This window comes from Mangifera indica, chromosome 19 (genome assembly GCF_011075055.1).
Source record: "Mangifera indica cultivar Alphonso chromosome 19, CATAS_Mindica_2.1, whole genome shotgun sequence".
Lineage (NCBI taxonomy): Eukaryota > Viridiplantae > Streptophyta > Magnoliopsida > Sapindales > Anacardiaceae > Mangifera > Mangifera indica.
Window position 1 is genome coordinate 6,363,683 of NC_058155.1, and position 22,451 is coordinate 6,386,133.

The window sequence follows — 22,451 nt, forward strand, 5'->3', positions numbered from 1 at the left end:
AAGAGAAACCCTAAGAGCTAAATTGTTAGTTTTCAAACTCGGGTAAAAGGGAATTTGTTAGTTTTTAAATCTAAGAAAAAAAGTAATAAAATTTTAGATTTTTTAATATTTTAACTAAATAATGATTTTACTCTTAATTGTAATAATCAAAACTAATAAATAAGTGAATATTTGAGTTTTCAAAAGTTAATGGGAGTGAGTGGGTTTACACTAAACCTTGAGTGGGAATAGACATTTGGCCTTGAATTAACAATGGGCCACTTTAATCCACAGCCCATCACTTTTACAAATATCATAAATAATTTACCGACCATTATCAAATCCACACGACACCCTAACCTAACCTCTCAAAATAAAAAATCACACATGAAACCCACATGTCACATCCCTTGTCCATCCATTTCCATCAATTCTTAATCTCACGGCCTATATCTCTCCCTTTCGTTACAACCATCACACACCACCGTCACTCTAACACGGCACCACCACGAACTCCACGCGCTCCATCACACTCACTGAGTCATCAGTTAGCCAGTTTCCCTGATCCCAACAGCATCAGAAAACCAACCAGAGACCCCAAAACAGTTCCCAAACCCTATAAAACACAGTTTTTTATTTTAATTCAAACATTGCACGTTGAAGAAGCCAATTCCAAAGGGAGAGAATCTTTCACTAGAGGACTCCTGAAATGGCGTCCTCTAAAATCATGAAATCTTCTAATTCGCGGAATTCGGATCTCTCCAAACGTCCTTCTTCTATAAAACTGCAGACTCAACAACAACAATCACCACAGCAGCAAACGCCCTCTTCAGCAATGACGGTGGACGGAATTCTCCGCGACGTTTATAACTCGACGGCAATGTCGTCGACGACGACGGATGCCACTCTGCTCGACGCGCAGATCACGTTGATCGACACGGACGATCATACTATTGGTAGTAATAATGGGACTAATAATCAGAGTGGTGAGCAGAACGGTGTCGTTTCAATGAGTTTGGGGAAGAGTGTAGATGACGTGTGGAGAGAGATCGTTTCGGGGGAGAAGAAGGAGATGAAGGAGGAGGCGCCGGAGGAGATGATGACGTTGGAGGATTTTTTGGTGAAGACCGGGGCTGTCGATGACGTGGAGAAGGAAAGTGGAGCTGACGTCGATGTGAAGTTGCCGATTACGGAGCGTTTGAGTGGCGGGGTCTATGCTTTTGATCTGGCCCCGTCGCCGAGTCCCTTTCAAGTGGAGGGAGCGATTGTGGGGTTCGGAAATGGAGTGGAAGTGATTGGTAGTGGTGGTGGAATGAGTGGAGGAAGAGGGAAGAGAGGGAGAGTGATGTTGGAGCCCTTGGATAAGGCGGCGCAGCAGCGTCAGAGGAGGATGATCAAGAATCGTGAGTCCGCTGCAAGGTCTAGGGAAAGGAAGCAGGTTGAAGATTGTGCTTTTTCTTTTGGAAATTATTTTGTTTCTTAGGAAATTTTTTTTTTATATTATTTGTTTATTTACTTTTTGCAGGCCTATCAAGTGGAATTGGAGTCATTGGCGGTGAGGTTGGAGGAGGAGAATGAGTGTCTGTTGAAAGAGAAGGTAATTCTACTGGTAGAATGATCTGAATTAAGGATTACTGTTTATTTGATTGTGCTTTTAGCTACATTCTATACTACATTTTTTATATTGGTGATAGTTATATAGTATCTGAGGTTCTTATGCTTTGGTTGTTTGGTTATGTTATTCTCTGTTTTGATTTCAGGTAACCCATTTTGAGAAATTGCCATTGTTCATTGGAGAAATATTGATCAAGATTAATGAGTAATTTGAAATTATGTGGCAGGCAATTTAGCAAATATATAAATTTTTATCTCAAATAGTATCATTTATGATCAGTAGATTTTCAAATGGTTTCACTAGTTATGAGTTCAATGTTATTGTGCTGTGTGAGCACAATTATGCTTAGCTGCCTGGTATTCTGCTGTGTAAGCACATATATTAGATATTTGTGCATATTTGTATGATTTTATTTATTTATTTATTTTTGGATGGAAGAGTGGATCATACACTAAAAGCAGATATCAAACATAGTGCATTTGTGTTCCTTTTGTGACATTGCTATATATCTTATTCTATGTGGGTTATTTGGTCAAGTTATGAAACACAAATGTATTCTTATCCCTAAGTTTTTAAGTAATTTGGTATTTTTACTATCAAGAAATATGCTTTTCCCTTTTAATCTCTTATTTTCATATTCTAGGTCTCCTCGATCTCATGTTTTTCAATTCCATATATTGGTGTGCCTTGACTTGTCTGGTCAGTCTCTGTAATGTTAGGTACAGATGGCAAAGTCAAGAACCTCTTTACGGTTATGAAATATGAATTGATTTAGTTCATTAACCTTTTCTTGGAGAACTAAACCTCATTGTTTTAATGCACATTGAATAAGTTGGTTTGGACCATCACAGTGACAATGTCATGACAACATCAAAAGCTGTATTTCTTCATTATGCTCTGTTCTTTTGTTAAGCCATTGGTCCCTAATTGAAATTTGAAATTTGAAACCCTCTGGATCTCTCAAACTTCATCAATTAAGTTGATAGGAAATTTTTGGCTCCTCTTATTAGATGGTCCAAGGAGCCAATCCAATGCATATTCGTTTTCTGTTGGCTCTGTTGATGCACATTTGGTTTTGATTTCCTAAGTTTGTCTGGAAGTATATAAAGACAATGTGATGATGATTATGTCACTGTTTCCAGAAATAGTGTGTATGCATGTTACACTACACTTCTCTTATTGTTTATGGTGTTTATAGAGGTTTGTAATGCCAGTAAGTAGGAGAGAAGACCAGGTTTAAAAAAGAGATTGAAAATTGTTTGTCTGATTGGTTAGGATGGATGTAGTTTTGGGTGAAATGGGTTTAAAAATGGAAGAACTTTTGTTATGAGTCACTCTCTTTATTGTTTTGTTCAGACCTCCCCTTTTTATTGAAACTGATACATAATGTCTCAATGAGAGTAGCCATGAGAGCCTTAGATAAATTTAGCTTTGTTATAACATTTTCTATCATTATTATATGTTTTTGCATCTGATTCATACTTTAAAAAATATATATCAACTTAGTGTAGGTCGGTAGGTGAGTTATTACTGATTCAGTTGCAGTCAAAAAATGTTGTTATATTGAATTTGTATATATTTATACTCTATTGTTTGGTGGTGCAATATGGTTTAGATTCTACTTATGTCCAGTTTGATTTATATGATAGTTAAATTTGTGTTGTATAAGTGAACAGAAATATGTTGTCATTTGTTCAAGTTGTACTATTTTTTTCAATTGATGTTTAGGACCATGTATTCTGTGTCAGTTTTCTTCAAGCCGTGTTGTCAATTTGGTTTTTCTTAATCCTGACTAACCAAAATCTTCATGTGCAGGCTGAGAGGACCAAGGAAAGGTATAAGCAGGTAGAGTTTTATCCTCTTCTTCAAAATGGCCTATCATTGCATTTGGTATGAGGAAATAATCTTCAGGTTAATGATGAAGTAATTCAGGAATTAAACAGGAGATATACACATCTGAGCTATATTCAGGTTTGCAAGTATATTTGTAATAAAGGACCAGCATAATTGAACAATTATGTGTTGAGAATGATAGCTTTGTTAGTAAGCATACAAACTTTAGAAAATCTTAATATGTTATATCATCTGTAATCATTATGATTTGGATCACTTTAAATGAAAAAAATTAGTTTTGTAAATTAAATATAACTGATTATTACATGTTATCTTCTTTAATGTTTTTTAATTTTGTAATAGTATATATTATTAATTATTTTAGTTTGGTTTTTGTGCTATGATAAATCTCTGAACTTCATCAAATACAAATGTTTTAAATTGCATGAACACAAAACTGTAGAAAGTTAAATAGGTTTGATTGGTTTAGTTTTTTGATGCAACATGTTTCTCTTTCAGAGCCCTTATCTATGATACAACTCTCATGGCGTTATCAAAATTTATCATTATCTCTTATCCAAGTACTTATGAATCTAGTTAGGTCATCCTTGGAAGTATTTTTCTTTAAATAATCTAACCTTAAGGACCATTTGTCTTCAATATGCATTTTTTATTGTATGAGTAAATTGTTGAACATGTAATTGTTGTCATATGTTTGGATTTTGATGATTGTTGGACCTGAACAAATGCAAGGGATTGATAAAATGAAATGGCCCTCGACTTACATCCCTGAGTTTATTGGTTTTATTTTTCTTAGGCCTGGGAAAGTTTTCTAGATGTTCCCCGACTAATAAATTTTGTGGTGTACAATTTTATTCTTGAGTCTCCTACGTCAACATCTTATTGTGCTTAAGAAAATTATGTTTGCATGGGTTCCCCTGTAAAATTTACTAATTTCATTTATTAGAAACTGTGAGAAGAGCTTATGTGAAGGAAACTGGTTTACTTATATTATGATTTGAAGGAAACTGGGTTTGATTTAGTTTTATCTTGTCCTTACTGAGAAAAAATGAGGAACAGGATAGATGGGAGACATTAAATTAGTAGGACCTAGTAAAGTGAGTTACTCCATATCTGATTTTGTTGTTGATTTTTCCTGTAGCTCATGGAAAAAGTGGTTCCAGTTGTTGAGAAGCAAAGACAACCTCGTATTCTTCGGAGAGTTCGCACCATGGAGTGGTAGGTCATGTTTTGTTCGGTGTGTAATGCAAAACAAAGACCTTTTGCTGACCTAGGTATGAAGTATGGCTCCAACTTCATTTCAGTGAAATATCTTTATTTTAAACGTACCATTTCAACCAGATGATCGTAAGAGAGCAGTAGAACTGATTATTATTAATACAGGTGAAAATAGATTCTGTTTTCTGAGTCATTGAGAATTCCTTACCATTAAATGAGAGAGAGAGAGAGATGCATTGCACCTAGTGAGATAATGTATATGGAGTAAGTAGATTTATGTAGTTAGGGGTTGTTGCAATGCATAACTTGTCTCTTAAAATTGCTGATATGTTTTGAGAAACAAAAGATTCCAGATTAGTATGCTGTATTTATGTGTGGATGAGTAATGTCAACTCTTTAACACAGTATAGATTGGTGAGATTTACTTTGTGAATTTTCTGGAAAATTTGTTCCTTTGTGACAAATTTATGCCAATTCTGGGAAATCTCATGTAATATTTTCTGACATGTGAATAAAGCTTTGGGACTTGAGAAAACCCAATTTCTATCAAGCGAAGGACGCCAAATTATTTGCTAATCTATATTGATTACTAGTTCAATATGAATCTGTAGATTTATAAATTTTCTGCATTCAGATCAGTTTGATTCCTTTTTCTCGTCATCGATATGATTGAAATTAGTTTCTTGTACGGCTGGATTTGAACCAAACTCGTTTGAGCTCGAGCGAGTCCGAAACGTGCCAATCCTAAATAAGCTTGAGTTGTTCGTTAAATTCATAAATTAAAAATTTTGATATAAAACAATATCATTTTGATCAATACGTATTAAAATGACGTCATTTTAATAATAAGTTAGTTAAAGCTCGAGCTCGAAACGAGTCAAGCTTAAGCTTGTTTGTAACGAGCTTGAGCTCAAGCTCTATTTTTGCAAATTGTGTTGAGCTTAAGTTTGACTTGATTCAAATCAAATCTTAGTTTCTTGTAAACCTTTATACAGAGGCATAACTAAGAATAGGAGAGTTTCCCAGCAACAATAAATGTGTTTTAACAGTTGATGTAGCCTCCAGGTAGATGCTCCCGTTGATGGAAATGAAAGAGCGGCAGCCTGCAGGTGCTCATCTAAAGTTTTGTCCTCCTGTTCCGAGGCAACTGCTTCTGAAAATTTTATTTATAAGCACTTTTGACCCTCTTCTTTTGCATATGCCTTTTTTTAACGAGTGACGGTATAAACACTTATAATGAGTACTAATTTAAACATCAATAATAATATATTATCGTGTAATTAGATATTATTTTATCATTTATTCAAAATTATTTAGTTATATAGTAAGATATTATTATTGATATCCAAATTAATATTTGTTATAAGTGTATATAATTTTATTGTTTTTCAAAGGGTTATTATCACTTAACTGCCTTTAAGTTCTGAGTTTTGTTGACACCCTACAGGGTTAGAACAGTATCTTACAACTCCCCTGACATTTTAAAAATTTGTCCCACACCTTTCTTAGTGAATGCGGTTAAGTACAAGCCACTGTAACTAGTAAGGAAAAAAATAAAGGAGAGGTCAGGGTGTTATCAAACCAACTTATTTTGATTTCAACCCTTGTGCCTAATCACAGTTAAGTTTTTGAAGATGAACACCCAACAATTCAGCAGGTATCTTGTGCTGCAGGTGTACGGATTTTTTGCGCAGCCAGAGGTAGGGGAACTTTTGTTATAGAAGCTTTTAAAGAGAGAGAGATTATAAAAGGGAGTGCAGGGAAATTTCGCTTTATAGATTTTTTTTTTTTATAATCTTTATAAGTCCATTTATTATGCAGTATTGTTTACATTGAAGAAGGATATTGAAGGAGATTTATCTTTCTTATTAATAAACGATGCAAAGGGGAGGTTTGAGAAATTTTTATGAAATAGAAGGGCAGCTGTGGAAGCTAGTTTATATTATATTTATCACAATCAAAATTTAAGTCTCGGGGATAATAATACTTTTTTAATAATAAAATTAATATATTTATTTTGAGTATATGAATAGTTATATATTTGATGTGTATTATCAAATATTAAGGTAATTTTGAATTAAAGATAAAATAACGTCAAATCTCATCGTGACATATTATGTGTGTATTTATTTGTATTTAAAATGGATACTTATAATATTGAGGTTGGTCCACCCATGAGAGGTTGATCTGACCCATTTTTACAATATTGCTCATGACAATTGAGGAAGGTTGAGGGCAGTTGGGATTATATTTAAAGTCTCAAAAGTTGTCGCTCTCAACTCCCTAGGCATGTAAACTAAAATGTAGAAAACAAAAATACTGTTCTCCTCTCTTATCATTTTTCATAGAAGAAATCACACTCAGAGAATTAATCTCAACAGTACATTAAAGAAAATTAGGTTGTGGAAATCTAATCATTATGCTTTGGATCATCATCAATCACTCGTTTATATTCTAGGTATGTAAACTTGATTTTATATTTAATTTTCAATATTGGTATCAGAACGTGGAAATTAGGTTGATGATTGACCTAAAATCATGCTTGTGTTTATGTGGAAATTGATTATGGATTGTCTTGATTTTTATGGCCTAATTTTATTAAATTTGGATTTGGGGTTTATATTCAATTTATGCGAATTATATGAAATTGGTGACTTGAATCATGTTAGGAGGAATCTTGAATGATTTTTACATGATTTGCATTTAAAATTACGTTGAATTTAGCCCTAAATCTATGAAATCAAAGCCAAAAATTATTGAAAAACCGTTACCTTTAATGCTTTAGTCTTGTTAGATTTCACGGAGTTTTTGTTGGAATTTGGTTTGAGTAGGATTGTTGGCTAGAGCTTTATAAAAGCCCCAACCTTTCATTGTCGTTCGATGGTTGGAAGACAACCAATTGAACTGATCGAAAGGTTAGGATTTTTTATGCACATATGGGTTGCAATTGAGTTGGAAAAACTTGATTATTTGACTTATTGGTTAATATGTTGTCTAAGCCCGTTGGTCAATGGGTCAACTTACATGGCAATTGGATAGCTCAATCTGAGTCAACACCTAATGGTTGGTTGACTACTCAATCGTCCATGTTTGACTGGCCACCGATCGAAGTCCTTCAATGGCATGTGAAGAACTTTTTTTTTTGGCATGTGTGACATTGTTCTAGCACATGACAGTATGTAGGAACACTGTTTTAGCACATGGCAACATGTGAGAGCTAATTCCAATGCGTGGCAATGCGTTCAAGCTCGAATTGGCATGTAGACTCAAATCTAGGGGCTCCCATTTCACATAAAAGCTTGAATGACCTCTTTTCGTCTTAAGCAAACTCGTAATGGTATTTCTGAACATATGCGTTTAATTATATAGTGCAAAATAACATGTTAATATATATTTGTTTGTGTTATTATGCATGTGTAATTTATTCTTGTCAATTTTTCATGTATAGGATGAATATGTTGACTAAGACCTATTATCTAAACTTTAGGATGATGTCATCTCACAATCTAAATGCACACATTGGGACTATGGATGAGAGATATAAAAATTTAAAATATAAGTGCATATTCTTAACCCAAAATGAGAGGATATATGCTCTATTGATGTCTATGTTTGATCATTTGACTCTTACAATAATTAATCTTGCCTGAAACAAGAAAGCAAATAATTTTTGGGATTATGTGGAAGGATTACAACTTGCTAAAGAGTGAAGATAAATGTAAAAAAATCCACAGCTTTTTCTATTCTCTCAAATCAATGAAGTGCGAGACACATAAGGTATCGCAAACAATATAAGAACTCTATCGTGGATAAAGTAACTCCAAGGATTGTTGGGAAACAAGAAATGGTTTTTCTTCAAAATGATTGGAGACCAAACTATAGTTATGAAGATTAATTAATAGTTAGAATTCCATGTTTTAATGCTTATAAGCATCGATTAAGAATAGTTTAGAAGTTGGCCCTTGTCATAGTTGAAATGATAAGGTTTCATGTGTATAATCCTATAACATTAGAATTTCTTTTTCTTGTGATGAATGTTATTGCATTACAGACACACACATCATTGTTATTTCTATTTGTTTATTCATTCAACAATTGTTATGTTGTTTTGTGGGAATTCTGAGATTGATAGAATTTAATAAAATTTTCTTATAGAATTAACATTGACACAATTGGATTAAATTTTAAAATATTGATCATTTAAACCATAAAAGATTATTGAAAATATAGTAAACTTTTAATTATATATCTTACGGGAGATATTTTTTAATTTTAATGCACAATTGTGACAATAGATATATATATATATATATATATATATATATATATATATATATATATATATATATATATATATATATATATATATATATATATATATATATATATCTATATATCTATTCATTAGTTAATGTTGTGTTTAATATGTCTATGTAGTCATATAAACAATAACATATAAAAATATTATTGCTGATTTGAATAAGAGAGAAATTGTATGGGGCAATAATAATATCTGATGTTTGAAAATGCATTACGTATTTGACAAACAAGAGGTTTTGGAGGTCATGAATCAAGAAATGAAATAGCCCCAGTTAGCTAATAGCCAACATCATAATAATATCTAACACAAGCATGATATGGACACATAGGACATGTGAAAAAAGAATAGCTTGATTGCTCGAGAAATTCCAATTGGTTATATGAATGACAACCTAACATATGAGTACAAACAATATAAGACTACATATGCCATGTGGGTGACATTAAAGGAAAAATTTGGAAGAACCAATGTCTCCAAGCTTAGGTAGTTAACTATCAAATTCAACACTTATAAAAGGTTGCCAATAAAATGATGAAACAACATATGAGGGAAATGTTGAATATGATAACAGAGTTGAGAACGACTGTGTATAACCTGACAGATGAACAGTGAATACATGTTGTTATACAATCTCTTCCCGATAGTTGGGAAAACATGAAAGTCAACATGATCCATAATAAAAATATCAGGACATTTTTAGACATTGCTCGTCATCTTGAGGTAGAAAATAAGCGCTTAGAAGCAACTAGACTATGTGCTTATGCATATGTTGCTGAGTCTAACTCTAAGAAATTCTTTGGCTTCAAGTAAAAGTGGCGTAAGTCTAAGAAAGGGAAGGAGATTGTTCAAGGACTGATGAATAAGAACAAGTAATTCAAATGCAAAAGAGGTAAGTGCACTGGAAAGAAAGATAAGACCAAAATGACTTGCTATAACTGTGGCAAGAAAGGTTACTTACCCTGTAAGTGCACAAAGCCAAAAAATGTATTGTCTCATTCTCTCTCAAATTATGAGATTTATGTTTCTAGTATTGTTTCATTAATTGAATCTTATTATGTGGACTATAGAGTTAAGACTTATAGACCATATAGCTCGTGATAGGGAAGCTTTTGTAGAGTTTCGTCAAATCCCGAAAGAGATACGATGAATTTATATAGGTAATAATACAAAAGTTAAAGTGAATGAGATATACACATGCAAATTAGTTTTGTGAGGTGGCAGACCTTATCCCTACATGAAATCCCATATGCTCCACAAATTCAGTGAAATTTGGTATTTGTGCTTGTTCTTTTAGAGTTAGAATGTAATTTACATTTCTCTCAGTCCTGCTCCAGAGAAATGTAAGTTATATCTTAATTTTAAAAGAACAAACATAAAAACCAAATTTTGCCAAATTTCTGGTCCTTATAGTACTTTATGTAGATATAAGGTCTGATTACCTCATAAAACTAATTTACATGTGTCAATCCCTTTCATTTAAAATTTTGTATTGTTGCTTACATAAATTTATCGTGTCTCTCTTAAGATTCAATGAAACTTTACAAAAGCTCCTTTGTCGCAAGCTACATAGTTTGTGACTCTTGAGTTTATAGTCCATATAAATAAGATTCAATTAATAAAACAATACTAGAAATATAAATTTCATAATTTGAGATAGAATGAGACAATACCTTTTTTGGCTTCGTGCATTCACTGGTAAAATGACCCTTATTGCCATAATTATAGCAAGTCATTTTGGTCTTATCTCTTTTTCCAATGCGTTTACCCTTTTTTCATTTTAATTGCTTGTTTTTATTCATCGGTCCTTGAACAATCTCCTTCTCTTTCTTGGAATTATGTTGTTTTCGCTTGAAGCTAGAAAATATCTTAGAATTGGATTTAGTAATATATACATGAGCACCCGCCCAACTACTTCTAGGTTCTTGTTTTCTAGCTCAAGATAACGTGAAATGTCTGAGAAGGTCTTGATATTTTCATTATGGGTCATGTTGACCTTTATATGTTCCTAACTGTTAAGAAAAGATTGTGTAACAGTCTATACTTGTTGTTCATCTGTTAGGTTATGCCCAATCGTTTTCAGCTCCATTATCATATTTAACATTTTTCTAAGATATCGTTTTAACGTTTTATTGGTGACCTTTTTATAAGTGTCGAATTTGATAGTTAACTACCCATGCTTGGAGACAATGATTCCTCCAAGCTTTTCCTTTAATGTCACCCACATGGTATGTGTAGTCTTATATTGTTCGTACTAATATGTTAGGTCGTCGTTCATGGAGCTAATTAGAATTCTTCCAGCAATTGAGCTATTCTTTTTCCATGTGTGAATTGTGTCCATATGGAAGAAATTAAGGCTAGAATCTTGCTGTGTAGGTAACATGGTGGCATGCAGATTTTTGGCTAACGATCATGGTTACATGTTCTAAGTTTGTAGGAAGGCTTACCCATGCAAAGTTGTGAGACTAGGGAATTTTTTTGTTGTCTTGTGAGTGTGATTTTAGGGGCTGATTTTATTTGCATGAATCTTGAAGTTGTAGCAAGGGTGGAATTTATTTACTTTGTGTTATTCATGATGAAATCCCAAGGGGATGGAATTGGCCATGCTATGAAAACCATGGAGAATCTGTGTGATGCTTGTTATGAATTCTTTGTGGGACGAATTTTAAGGTGCAGCCAAGGAATTATTTTGAGTATTAAGCATGGTGGTTTCTTGGCTTTGTAATTCAATATTTTTGTGTAAAACTTATGAATCTTTGCTGCTCATGTATAATAGTAATTTGAAGTCGTTGTATAATAGTTCTTGATGATTTACGAGAGAGTTTATGTTGTGATTATGCCAATAAAATGTAAGAATTGATGTACATCATATTATATGTCTTAAGCTTATGGAATTCATGAAATCTTGTTGAATGTGTTAAAGATTTGGTAATTTGACCTTGTATTTCATAATTCAAGTTAAAGAAAAAATATTTAGGATGTTTAAAGGTTTAACATAGATAGCCTTGATTGATGGATTGTCAGAGTTTTGCCAAAAGATCATAGATAACAGTAAGGAACGAAACTCAGGTTTGTGACACGCGACTGTGTGTAGATAACACAAGCCCGTGTGTCAAAATTTTCCAATAAAAGAAAAACAATAAAGCATAAGCATGCTCGACTTGAGGAGGTCATTACACAATTGTGTGTTATGGGATACTCACCCCGTGTATGACTTCTCCAACAATAGATGTAAAAGGAAGAACAACCAAGTATTATCAAATTAGAGAGACGCTCGTTCCTTACAAAGTTTGCCCCCGTGTTTAGTCCAAGGAGAAGCATAGAAAGATATAAGAACACACCTTTGTAAGTGAAGGTCATGGGAAAGAAAGGTTAAGAGACATATGCATAAGATACTTTAGTAAGAGGAAAAAACTATTTTACCTTTAAGTTGTGTACATATAGGAGAAAGAGGAAATAGAGAGAATAAAAGACCTTAATAAGGTAATAAAAGATAGTTAGACATAGAATAAGTATCTGACTATATGGAAGACGAGATAGACCCTGACTGAGTCAAATTCTAGTAAAAAATTAGGAAAGTTAAGGTAAGTGGTACACATCTAGATAACTACTAGCTAAGTGTGTAAGTAGCGAGATATGTGAAAACGATAGGGCTTAATGAAAGATAGATACCCATAAGTGCATCATGTACTTGGCATCAAAGTGCATTAGCCATATAGTTCAGGTGTGCACGGTAAAGGATTGTGACATTTCAGTTAGTTTCTCACATGGTCAACGGAATGCATTACATACGTACATGTGGTCAATGGGATGCATCATATACGTACTAGTGGTAAAGGTCATCCAAAAATGATTTTTAGATAACAATTCCACAGTTAGCATACGCGGCAATGGAGGGACTATCACTAGATTTTTCTGTGTGACCAGGGTATCACAGTTAGCTAGCCCACTAGCTGTTTGGCTTGTGCACAAGACATAATAATGAGTAGACATGCAAGGTGTCATTTGTTTTCACTAAAGCTTCATATATGTCGAGTTCAATTTAGGCCTTACTAGACTATGTGAGATTACCTATTTTAAGGCATAAGGGTGCCAAGTTATGACCATGTAAAATCTCCAGCATTAGAACGCCAATTTTAGTTATGTTTTGCTATATGCCAAGAGGTCATTTATTTATTAAGTGTTTTCACTCACGCTTTGTTTTTTGTAGTTTTGTAGGTAAAGATGAGTAACAGGGCATGTGAAAGACTAGCGGTTCAGTCAAGTTGTTGCATAGGGGTAAAAGGCAAAATCAACATTTTCAGAATTTATGTCATTTATATGTTTATGTTTTTAATTATGCATGTTATGGATTTTTGATTGCTTTCAAACACTTGATTTGTAATAATGGAGGATTTTAAAGTATTTATTCAATTTACACATTTTGCACGTTTTTAAATATAAGTGAATTAATTACATGCTCTTGAATTGCGTTGTTTTTAATTAAGAAATCAAGTAGTTTATGTCTCTTTGGGCATATTCCGTGTTAGGGTATGTTTTAGGAGAGGACTGTTACATAAGGCTTACCTCATGTTGGTATCCTTAGACTCATTATTGTTATTCGATATTTATTATTAGTGTTTGTTATTTTAGTTTAACACATTTGACTACATGTGATATGATTTATAAAACATGACTAAAAAAATAGTTAAATTTAAATTAAAAATTTCAAGTAAAAGGGGAAGACTTATCTATTACGTATGTCCATTGGTCAACCGATCTTGTCACTTATATGAGAGATATAACTTAATTATAGATACATAAGAAAATAACACAATTATTTTTTATGGATTAAAGTTGGTGTTATTAAATAAGTTTAGAGTACAACTAGACTAACAAATTATTTTAGTTTTACATATATATATATATATATATATATATATATATATATATATATATATATATATATATATATATATATTTATTTATTTATTTATTTATGTATGTATGTATATATATATTTTAGGTTGAAATGACTATATTATTTCTAACAAATGTATAGTAATTAACTCTCAAATGCATATTGGTCGTAAAGTCACATTATACATTTATAAGTATGAAATATATTGTTGTGTGAGATTTCTATGTATAAGTATTTAGTCCAGATCATCTATCATGTGTAAGTGAGAGATATTAAACTGGATTCACCCATGATTGATTGACTCGACTTATGTCCAATATAAATAATAACATTTTTACAATATTGCTCATGGCAATTGAGAAAAGTTGAGGTTAGTTGGGACTATATTTAAAGTCCCAAAAACTGCCACTCTCAACTCCCCAAGCACATAAACTAAAGCATAGAAACCAAAAATTCTGTTCTCCTCTCTTATCTTTTTTCACAGAAAAAAGAACACACAGAGAATTAATCTCGACAGTACATTAAAGCAAATTGGATTGTTGAAATCTAATCATCACATTTCAGATCATGATCAAGCTTCGGATCATCATCAATAGCTCAATTTATATTTCGGGTATGTAAATTCAATCATGTATTTAATTTCCAACATATAGCATTACTCCTTTTTCAAAAGCACTTGCGTTACCCTCAATCCCATTCCCATTATCTTTTTACTGTTAATTGTTCTTTCAATATACTCTAGAATTTGTTTTATATATATAAAATGTTATGGTTCAAGGAAATAAAAATTGGAGGGCAAGTGTTGGTTTTTGTCTTTAATACTGAGAAAAATCTTGTAGTATCTTAAGTCACTTTATGTCATTTTCCCGAAGCCCTTTTGTTCTTGTTCTTATTGTCATATTAATCTTGTCTTTGTCAATTTCCCCTACTTCCAACACTACCATTTCTTTGACAAAATATTTACCCCTTTGTAATTGTTTTCAGGTCCTCTGTTTTAGAAAATTAGGAAGAGAGAGGATTAAAAAAATAATATTGTATGTGACATGAAGAGAATTCTACTCCTTTGAGAGAGCAGTTCTCTTCAGAAGAATCTTGTATATCTCTGCAATTAAATCTTGTTTTTAAGTTATTTAAATTTTTAAGATAGTACATCCTGCCTTGTAGTTTTCCGGGAAAGTTTTTAGTGTGAGAATCTTGGGAATATTCATCTTGTGTGTCGTAAAGGCATATATATTTTTTTATATAAATAAACAACTCATGAATTCTTAGTTAATTCTCCATGGTACACAAATTGATAAGTGTTTCTGCTTTCAGTTTGTCTGTAATATGGACATGTTTCTGGTTTCCAACTTGCATATTTATCAGTAATGTTTCCCTGTAGAAGTCAAATTTTATTCCCTCAAAAAACCTCAAAATATGAGCACCATTATATATTAAACAAAGCAATAAAGAAGTGAAGAAAAGATAAAGATTTCATAAAAGAAAGTGAATTAGATTCCTGATTCCCCACCTCCCCAGAAACAAACATTTGCTATTGTACCTAAAAGACTAATAATCACAAAGCTAATCATTTTAGAATAATAATCCCCACCATTTTTTACAGTGACAACCCAATTCAATTCAAAATTTATTTCATTTCATCTCATCATCTCACCTTTTTTAAAGTTGAAGAGGTTTGTTTTTTCACAAACAGAATCATTCCAACTTTTACTGTTTAAAAAATAATAAATCAGTCACAATCTCCCAGTTCCATCTCTGTCTTCCATGTTCATTCAATGCTCTTCTTTGTTGAAGACCCACGTAAATTAAGAGTTTGTTTTTGAAATATTATCGAAAGGGATTAGAATACTTACTCTCATGTTCGAAATCCCATACTTTTGCCACTCAAAAAACCCTGAGAGTTCATCAATATGTGTTTCAATGCTTTAGTAAACAAGAATTCAGGTTTTAAGGGAAATACTATCTGCAAGAATTTTCATTCAATAAATATGTCAAAATCTGAAGGTAAACTGTATGGTAATGGTAACATTACTGTTAGGCATCCACATTTCTCAAAATTTTTTTTCTTTTTCTTTAATGTGCAAAAACCTTTTCTTCTTTCTCTGTGATCCAGTTGCCTGCCAGCGAGATAAAGTCACAAAGGCCTCAACCCGCTTGAAATCTAATCATATCATTCACCCTTCTTCATCTTTTTCACCTTACTAAAACTACCCTCACTTCACTTCATGAAGATCTCATCCTTCCTTCTCTTCTTCTTCCTCTCTGTTCTCCCTCTTTTATCTCAACCTTCTCAGTCCACAGCCATTCTTGTTGATGGTGTTTCAGAGTGGAAGAGCCCAACCGTTCATGTAGGAGACTTCATCAGTAAGTAGTTTTGTTTTCATGTTTTCTTTGTTTTTTCTGCCTACTTATATAACTGACTCCCACTTTATCTCTTTTCTTTCAGTTTTCAAACACAAGTATAACTACAACCTCTACATTTTTAAGAACAAGAATGCCTGTAATCTCTGCAATTTCACTCAAGCTACTCTTCTCACCGAGCCCAACTCCACCTCTTATACGGCAAGTGTCTCAAAAATCTTGTTTTTTTTTTTTTTTTTTTATGGTGGCTGCTTAGGAATTTGGCTGAAAAATATTTTTTTTGAACTCAAATTATGAAGTGGCATCCTTCACGCACTGGTTTCTTCTACTTCACGTTCAACAATGGCTCTTTCAAAACGTGCCAAGCCTCTCAAAAGCTCGCCATAGAGGTCTCATTACCCCAAAATGCAAGTACCATTTCTCCACAGCACCCTCCAATGGATGCTCCGGCACCAGTTTCAGGTGGTGTTGTTTCGTCTTCTCCAGCATATCCCTGGCCTTTCCGCCCCCGCCAGGAGGCTGTTTCTCCAGGTTCAGCACCGTTGAGCCATGGCGCTACTGCTCCTGTGACAGTGCCATCTTTGGTGCCGGATGCAGGAGGCGGCATGCCGTTTATTAATAGTAATCCTGCCATTCCTTTGCCTACTGGTGAAGTGGATTCAGCTACCATAAGACCTCTTCCAACTTCAGGCCAATCTAGACAGGTACATTCATGCAATTAAATTCAAAATTTTACACTAACAAAAATAAAGACTCAAATATTTATTCATGTATTTCACAAATCTCTGAGACTAAGAGGGTTAATATAATGTCAAAGTTTTTTACAGTTATCATGCTTTCAAAATATGTTTGTGTAAGTTCTGAAACAAATGAGATTTATTTAATCAATAAAACTTTATATACATATTTTTTAGTATACAATTAGATAAATAATGTGTAATCATGTGATTAAATATTTTTTTATAGTTAATTTAAAATTACTTAATCAAATAATAATATATCATCTATATATATAATTGTTAACTCAAAAATAACGCGCACATATTGCTCTTATTTTCATTATTTAGTGAGAAATGCAGTAATTTTTTTAAACAATTTGCCACAGAAAATTTTATTGAATCGCTTTGTTTTAGTTCATTTCTCATGTCAGGACTGCTAATTCGGAAAAATCCAATGTCTATAACTAGATTTTCAATATTTCATATATAGATGATTTTTCTTTTTTTCAAGTGAGAAAGTGTGTGAAAATGGAGGGTTGAACTTGAGGCAAATTGCGCATTTTTTTACTCTCAACTTAATTGGTACTTGTTAAAAGTGACAAATGTAGTGGGAATAGTTTGACGGATAGTTGATTGGGAGTTGTTTTTCATAAAGTTTGTTTGGTTGGGTGGAAAATGCAGGTGGCGGTGGGGTTTCTTGCAGGTCAAATGGTCATCTTTTTTGTAGTTTTCCTTTTCCTGATGCTGTAAAAAGAAAATTCTGTCATCTGTAAAAGAGCAATCCTATATATACATACTTTAGACATAATTGAGTATATAAATTATGTATCATTATGTGATTTGGAATTATTATCCAATTATGTCCTCAAAAGGGTGTATTTTTAAAGTTTGTATAAAAGCAATTAAACAATTACTTGGTAGTAATCAGCAGTAGTAGGTTTGGTTATTAAGAGAGAGTAAAGATGATTATTATAAGAATATGTAATTTACTTTCACCATATTGTATGGTAGAGTGATTGATGTTTTCTGATTTTTACTTTGGAATCATCATTTATCAGTAAGTAGCGATTTGATGTGTAGCTGTGATTAGATTTGGTTTACCATGCCATTGATTGCCTACTTTTTCCTTTTTGCCTCTTGAGACCCACCTCTTTATTCTCTTGCTTTTCTCAATTGGAACATTGACCACATTTTGAATTCCTAAGGCCCTTGCCTGTTATTTTTCCTTGGACATATTTGGGAGAAGGTACTACACACTAACACTGTAGGATGAGTAATGTTTTATTATTGTATAGTTGATTATTGAGTATAAATTATATCCAAACTGACAGGGTTATAATTTTTGACCTTTCAGTGATTATAATAGATATATTCCTATTTCAGTTTAAGACATATTTATTTGAAAGTTGAAGATATCTTCTTGATTGATGTGTAATATGAGAATATTTATAGAAAATTCTTGATAAATTCCTTTATCAGAGAGAGTGTAATTCTTATCTCGATTTGAATAGACTTACTTTTTTCTCGCAAAGAATTGAATAGGTATTGTTTGATCACTAGTTGTTTGTTAAAACATTTTGAACTTATTCATAGATGAGCATCGAGTAGGCTTTATGTGGGCTATGGATTACTGTATAACACTATGATACTTCCACTCCGTTAGCTTATTAGTAAGCTAAGATTGAGTGATTCAGGAGAAAAATCACTCAGTGTCGCATCTAAAAGCTTACATACAATCTAAAATATTTAACTTATTAAGTGATGTTATTTATCCATTCTTATAAGTCTAACATTCAATATATATCCATTGGATGTGATGTGAGATAGTAACTTCAAATATACCAAAATTGGATCTTAGCTTTATAAAATTGTTGATACAATATTTCGTCATCAACTAATGTATGTGATTCAAAGCTTTATGTAAGATATGTTATAGTTGAAATGATTAACATATGAGAAGAGTTAAGTTAATCTACTACAGTTGTGTGTGAGAGGATAAATTAGAAAAAGTAAGAAAATAGATAAAATATAAGATTTTATACATGGTTAAGCTTGAAGGTCAGATTGCCTCTGTCCACAATGTTAACACTAATATAAGTGTAGTATAAAAATATTATAAGATAATTTGTACAACAGGAGTGTTTATTGTGTTTATATACAAGATTCATAGAGAGAAAAATATATTTGAAACTCTCCGAATTTAGAATCTTATTTATAATTTGAATGAGAGAAACTTATATCTATATCAACAACGTATTGTTTAAAGAGAATTTATTGTTTTGCTAGATGAGCATTACAATTGCGATTTATAATTGGGTTCCTCTTTTGATAGAATTACAATTGCAATTTTGAATTGAAGAGAATCCTTCACTTTACAAATGGTAGAATTAGAGTGGCTTGATTGCTAGTCCCTTGTTAAGATATCAAAGCTCTCAAATAAGATTTCACTAAAATGTGAACTTGGGGCTCGATAAGTGGTTGCCACATTTGGTTGCGCTTCGAAGATTAACTTTAGGGAGAACTTTGTGACATTATAACAAAAACCAAAAGAAAAAATTATCTAATATATACTATTAGATAGTTCGGAAGCACCTGAGACGTTGCACTTAACAAATAATATAAAAAGCGTGTTGTTCTGAATTTGGAACCGGTTCTAGCTCGGATGTGAAATGTAAGCAACATATGACATGAAATTGTTCAATTTTGCTTTGCTTGGAAACCATGACTTCCCACCAAAGGCAAAAAGATTGCATTTGGGAAGCAATGAATATATCCATTTCTCTTGTGAAAAAACACCACAAATTTCTGTAAACTAAGCCTGTTAAAATGCTTTTGATCTTCATGTCTTGTTTCATTTCTCCATTATTACTAGCAAAAATCATTACAGTTTTGGGGAACCAAAAAAGAGGACAGCAATGGAGCTTGAATTGGCACTCAAAATCACTCATAACAGGGATGATTCAACTTCCAAAATGGCAGATTTTAGGATCACAAAAGACTCTTCTGGCCCTCTTTTCATGTCTACAGAAACTGAATCCAAGTTCATCCTCACTGGCCATCTCAAAGGTATTGTTAATTTCCATTTCTTTTAATTAATCTCATTTCTAATGCTCAAGAATGATTAAACAAATTGCAGGTTTCAGAAGAGAGAACATTGATGTTGAGATAAATGAAGCTGGGAACCGAATTGCAATTAGTGGGAAGAAGCCTGTTCAGGAGATGGTGTTGACGGGTTGGGTTCTGTGCAGGAAAGAGGTGGAGATAAGGGCTTTTCGGAAAGTTTTTCGGATTCCAGAAAGGGTGAAATTAGGTAAAATTAAGGCCAAGCTTAATGATGAAACATCAACTCTGACAATTGTTATGCCTAAGTGGGAGAAAGGAATTCGTGGGATTGGGATCGAGGAAGTGAACGAAGAGGAGGAAGATAGAGCAAGAACTGAATCTGATGAAATTCCTGGAATTGAGAAAGCAAAAGAGGAAATTCAGAAAGAGTCTGAAAGGCCAATAGACAAGAAAGAAACTGACCAGGTTGTAAAAGGGGAGTTTCCTGAAACTATACAACAAAAGAACGAAGGTTTGGAGGATTCTCGTCAGGTTTCGGATAAAGTAAGTGATGGAAAACCTGAAGCAACAAAAGCTGAAGAGTTTTCCGGAGGAGAATATACTCGAGAGGCAGTAAAGGAGAAACCTGAAAAAGCCAGGGAAGAAATTGCTTCTGAAGAGCGAGAGGTAAAAGCTTGGGATTACATGGAGCCTGAAGGTAAAAGCTCGGGAAAAAAGGATCAGGTTGCGGAGAAATTACATAGAGGCCCAGAAATTGAGTCTCAGGCGAGTGCTAAAAAGGTGGAAGCATCTAAGCAAGAGAGCGATGGTTCACAGAAAACAGAATCCCCACCAACTGAAGAAATTCAAAGAGAAAACCTTCCTGAAGAAAGAGCACAGTTGCAAGAATTGAAAGGACAAGCTCTTAGTCCGGATAATATTCGATCTAAAACTCCTGGAGACAATCAAATGACTGCGCCAACAGGACACCCAAGTTCACCATCCAATGCTATTGAAGATCAAGAAACAACTAAAGAGAACTACCAACTGGAAGATGAAATCCCTGGAGAATCACCAAGGCAAGAACCTCGAAAAGAAGTGCTAGAATCAGCAAAACTTGAATCCCATCAGGAACCTGAGCAGCAAAAAACTTCAAGTCCGAATAACTTGGCAGATCAACACAGTGAAGAAACTCAACAGAAAGAAATTGAAGGAAAAATAACTAGAGAAGAAATATCTGAAGAAAAAGTAGAGGAAAATGAATCTCAGGAATTGGAGAAGCAGAAAGATCTGATTGAGGAAGCAGCCCAAGTGAAGAAGCATGTTGGGAAAAGTTCCAAGACGTGTCGTCCTCTTGTTGTTGCAGGATCAGCCTTACTTGTATCTGTTTTAGTGTTTGCTTTCCATTTCATTAGAGCTAAGAAAAGATAAACTAAATTATAGCTACGAGGTTGTAATAAATCAAGCATACTTTTTACACAAACTGTGACATTATTTATTCATAATTGAATCAATAATTTATTTGCTTTTTTCTGATAGAACTATACTGAATTGTTTATCAAAGATCATTTCTCATATATTTTAAGATGCTGCACTTTCTCCTAATCAAAACTAGCATATAAAATTGTTGCAACATGATGGAATATGTAAGCCTTACATTAGGAACAAAAATGAAAAATAAAAAGGTATATAATGCAATGGGTATTTAAGTTAAATTGACTTAAGTTATTTCAATAATTGAAACCCAAAACATGTTAAAACCTATAATTAATAAAGTTGATTGACACAGTTTAAGATTTTTAACATGGTATCAGAACTCGTTATAGGCTAGCCTAGCTCACAACATGCTTCAAGCTTAGCCAAGTGTAGCATGGCAGTGTTGGAATATACAAGTTTTTGTATTGTGTATTGCACTTGAAGGCCTAACTTGTTTTAAGTTAAGCCAAGAAAAGCCAACCCATGTATGACAAGTGTCAACTAGTGGCTAGACCCTCTTTCAGGTTGAGCCAAGAAGAGTCATTAAACCATCTTTCAGGCTAAGCCAAGAAGAGCCATTAAACCATCTTTTAGGCTAAGCCAAGAAGATAATGAGCTAGACCCTATTTTAAGCCAAGCCAGACCCATGCGCAACAAGTGTCAACATGTGGCTAGATCCTTGCCAAGAAGAGCCAAACCCATGTATGGTAAGCGTAGGCTAATAGAAATATATAAGTTTATGTAATGAGTGCTGCACTTAAGGGTGAGTGTAATGTTTCAAGATGAGCCAAAAAGAACAAAACCCACGTATGACAATTGTCAATTGGTGGACTAACAAGACCTTGTTTCACCGTCACATCTATAAATACATCCAAAGAGTATTTTTGCCATTTATCATGTTTGATGAATCTTTGTGCCTGTGTTATTGCGAAAGTATGCAATCAATTGTGCATGCAAGAAATGCACACC

At 33.2% G+C, this 22,451-nt stretch overlaps 3 protein-coding genes across 5 annotated transcripts; all 3 read left to right on the forward strand.

The window, feature by feature from the left end:
* Window positions 1-410: 410 nt before the first annotated feature.
* On the forward strand, window positions 411-5,216 carry LOC123203492 (G-box-binding factor 4). 2 transcript variants are annotated; one of them, XR_006499307.1, is made up of 4 exons: window positions 411-1,417; window positions 1,505-1,576; window positions 3,410-3,565; window positions 4,590-4,724. XR_006499307.1 is itself a non-coding variant. In XM_044619844.1 (4 exons), exons 1-4 carry the CDS (start codon window positions 689-691, stop codon window positions 4,668-4,670), a joined length of 912 nt encoding a protein of 303 aa, XP_044475779.1. In that variant the 5' UTR covers window positions 415-688; the 3' UTR covers window positions 4,671-5,216. The 2 variants fall into 2 exon arrangements, 1 of the variants encoding a protein (XP_044475779.1); XM_044619844.1 differs by having other exon boundaries at window positions 415-1,417; window positions 3,410-3,439; window positions 4,590-5,216.
* A 9,147-nt stretch (window positions 5,217-14,363) lies between these two features.
* LOC123203102 lies at window positions 14,364-18,008 on the forward strand. Of its 2 annotated transcripts, none has more exons than XM_044619281.1 (5): window positions 14,364-14,497; window positions 15,998-16,248; window positions 16,331-16,446; window positions 16,545-16,949; window positions 17,646-18,008. In XM_044619281.1, the coding sequence occupies exons 2-5, from the start codon at window positions 16,110-16,112 to the stop codon at window positions 17,712-17,714; spliced, it is 729 nt and encodes a 242-aa protein (XP_044475216.1). In that variant the 5' UTR covers window positions 14,364-14,497; window positions 15,998-16,109; the 3' UTR covers window positions 17,715-18,008. The 2 variants fall into 2 exon arrangements, with proteins under 2 accessions (XP_044475216.1, XP_044475215.1); XM_044619280.1 differs by lacking the exon at window positions 14,364-14,497 and adding an exon at window positions 15,622-15,888.
* A 1,635-nt stretch (window positions 18,009-19,643) lies between these two features.
* LOC123203665 (cilia- and flagella-associated protein 251-like) lies at window positions 19,644-21,544 on the forward strand. The gene is made up of 2 exons (XM_044620111.1): window positions 19,644-20,030; window positions 20,101-21,544. The coding sequence occupies exons 1-2, from the start codon at window positions 19,880-19,882 to the stop codon at window positions 21,435-21,437; spliced, it is 1,488 nt and encodes a 495-aa protein (XP_044476046.1). The 5' UTR covers window positions 19,644-19,879; the 3' UTR covers window positions 21,438-21,544.
* Window positions 21,545-22,451: the final 907 nt, after the last annotated feature.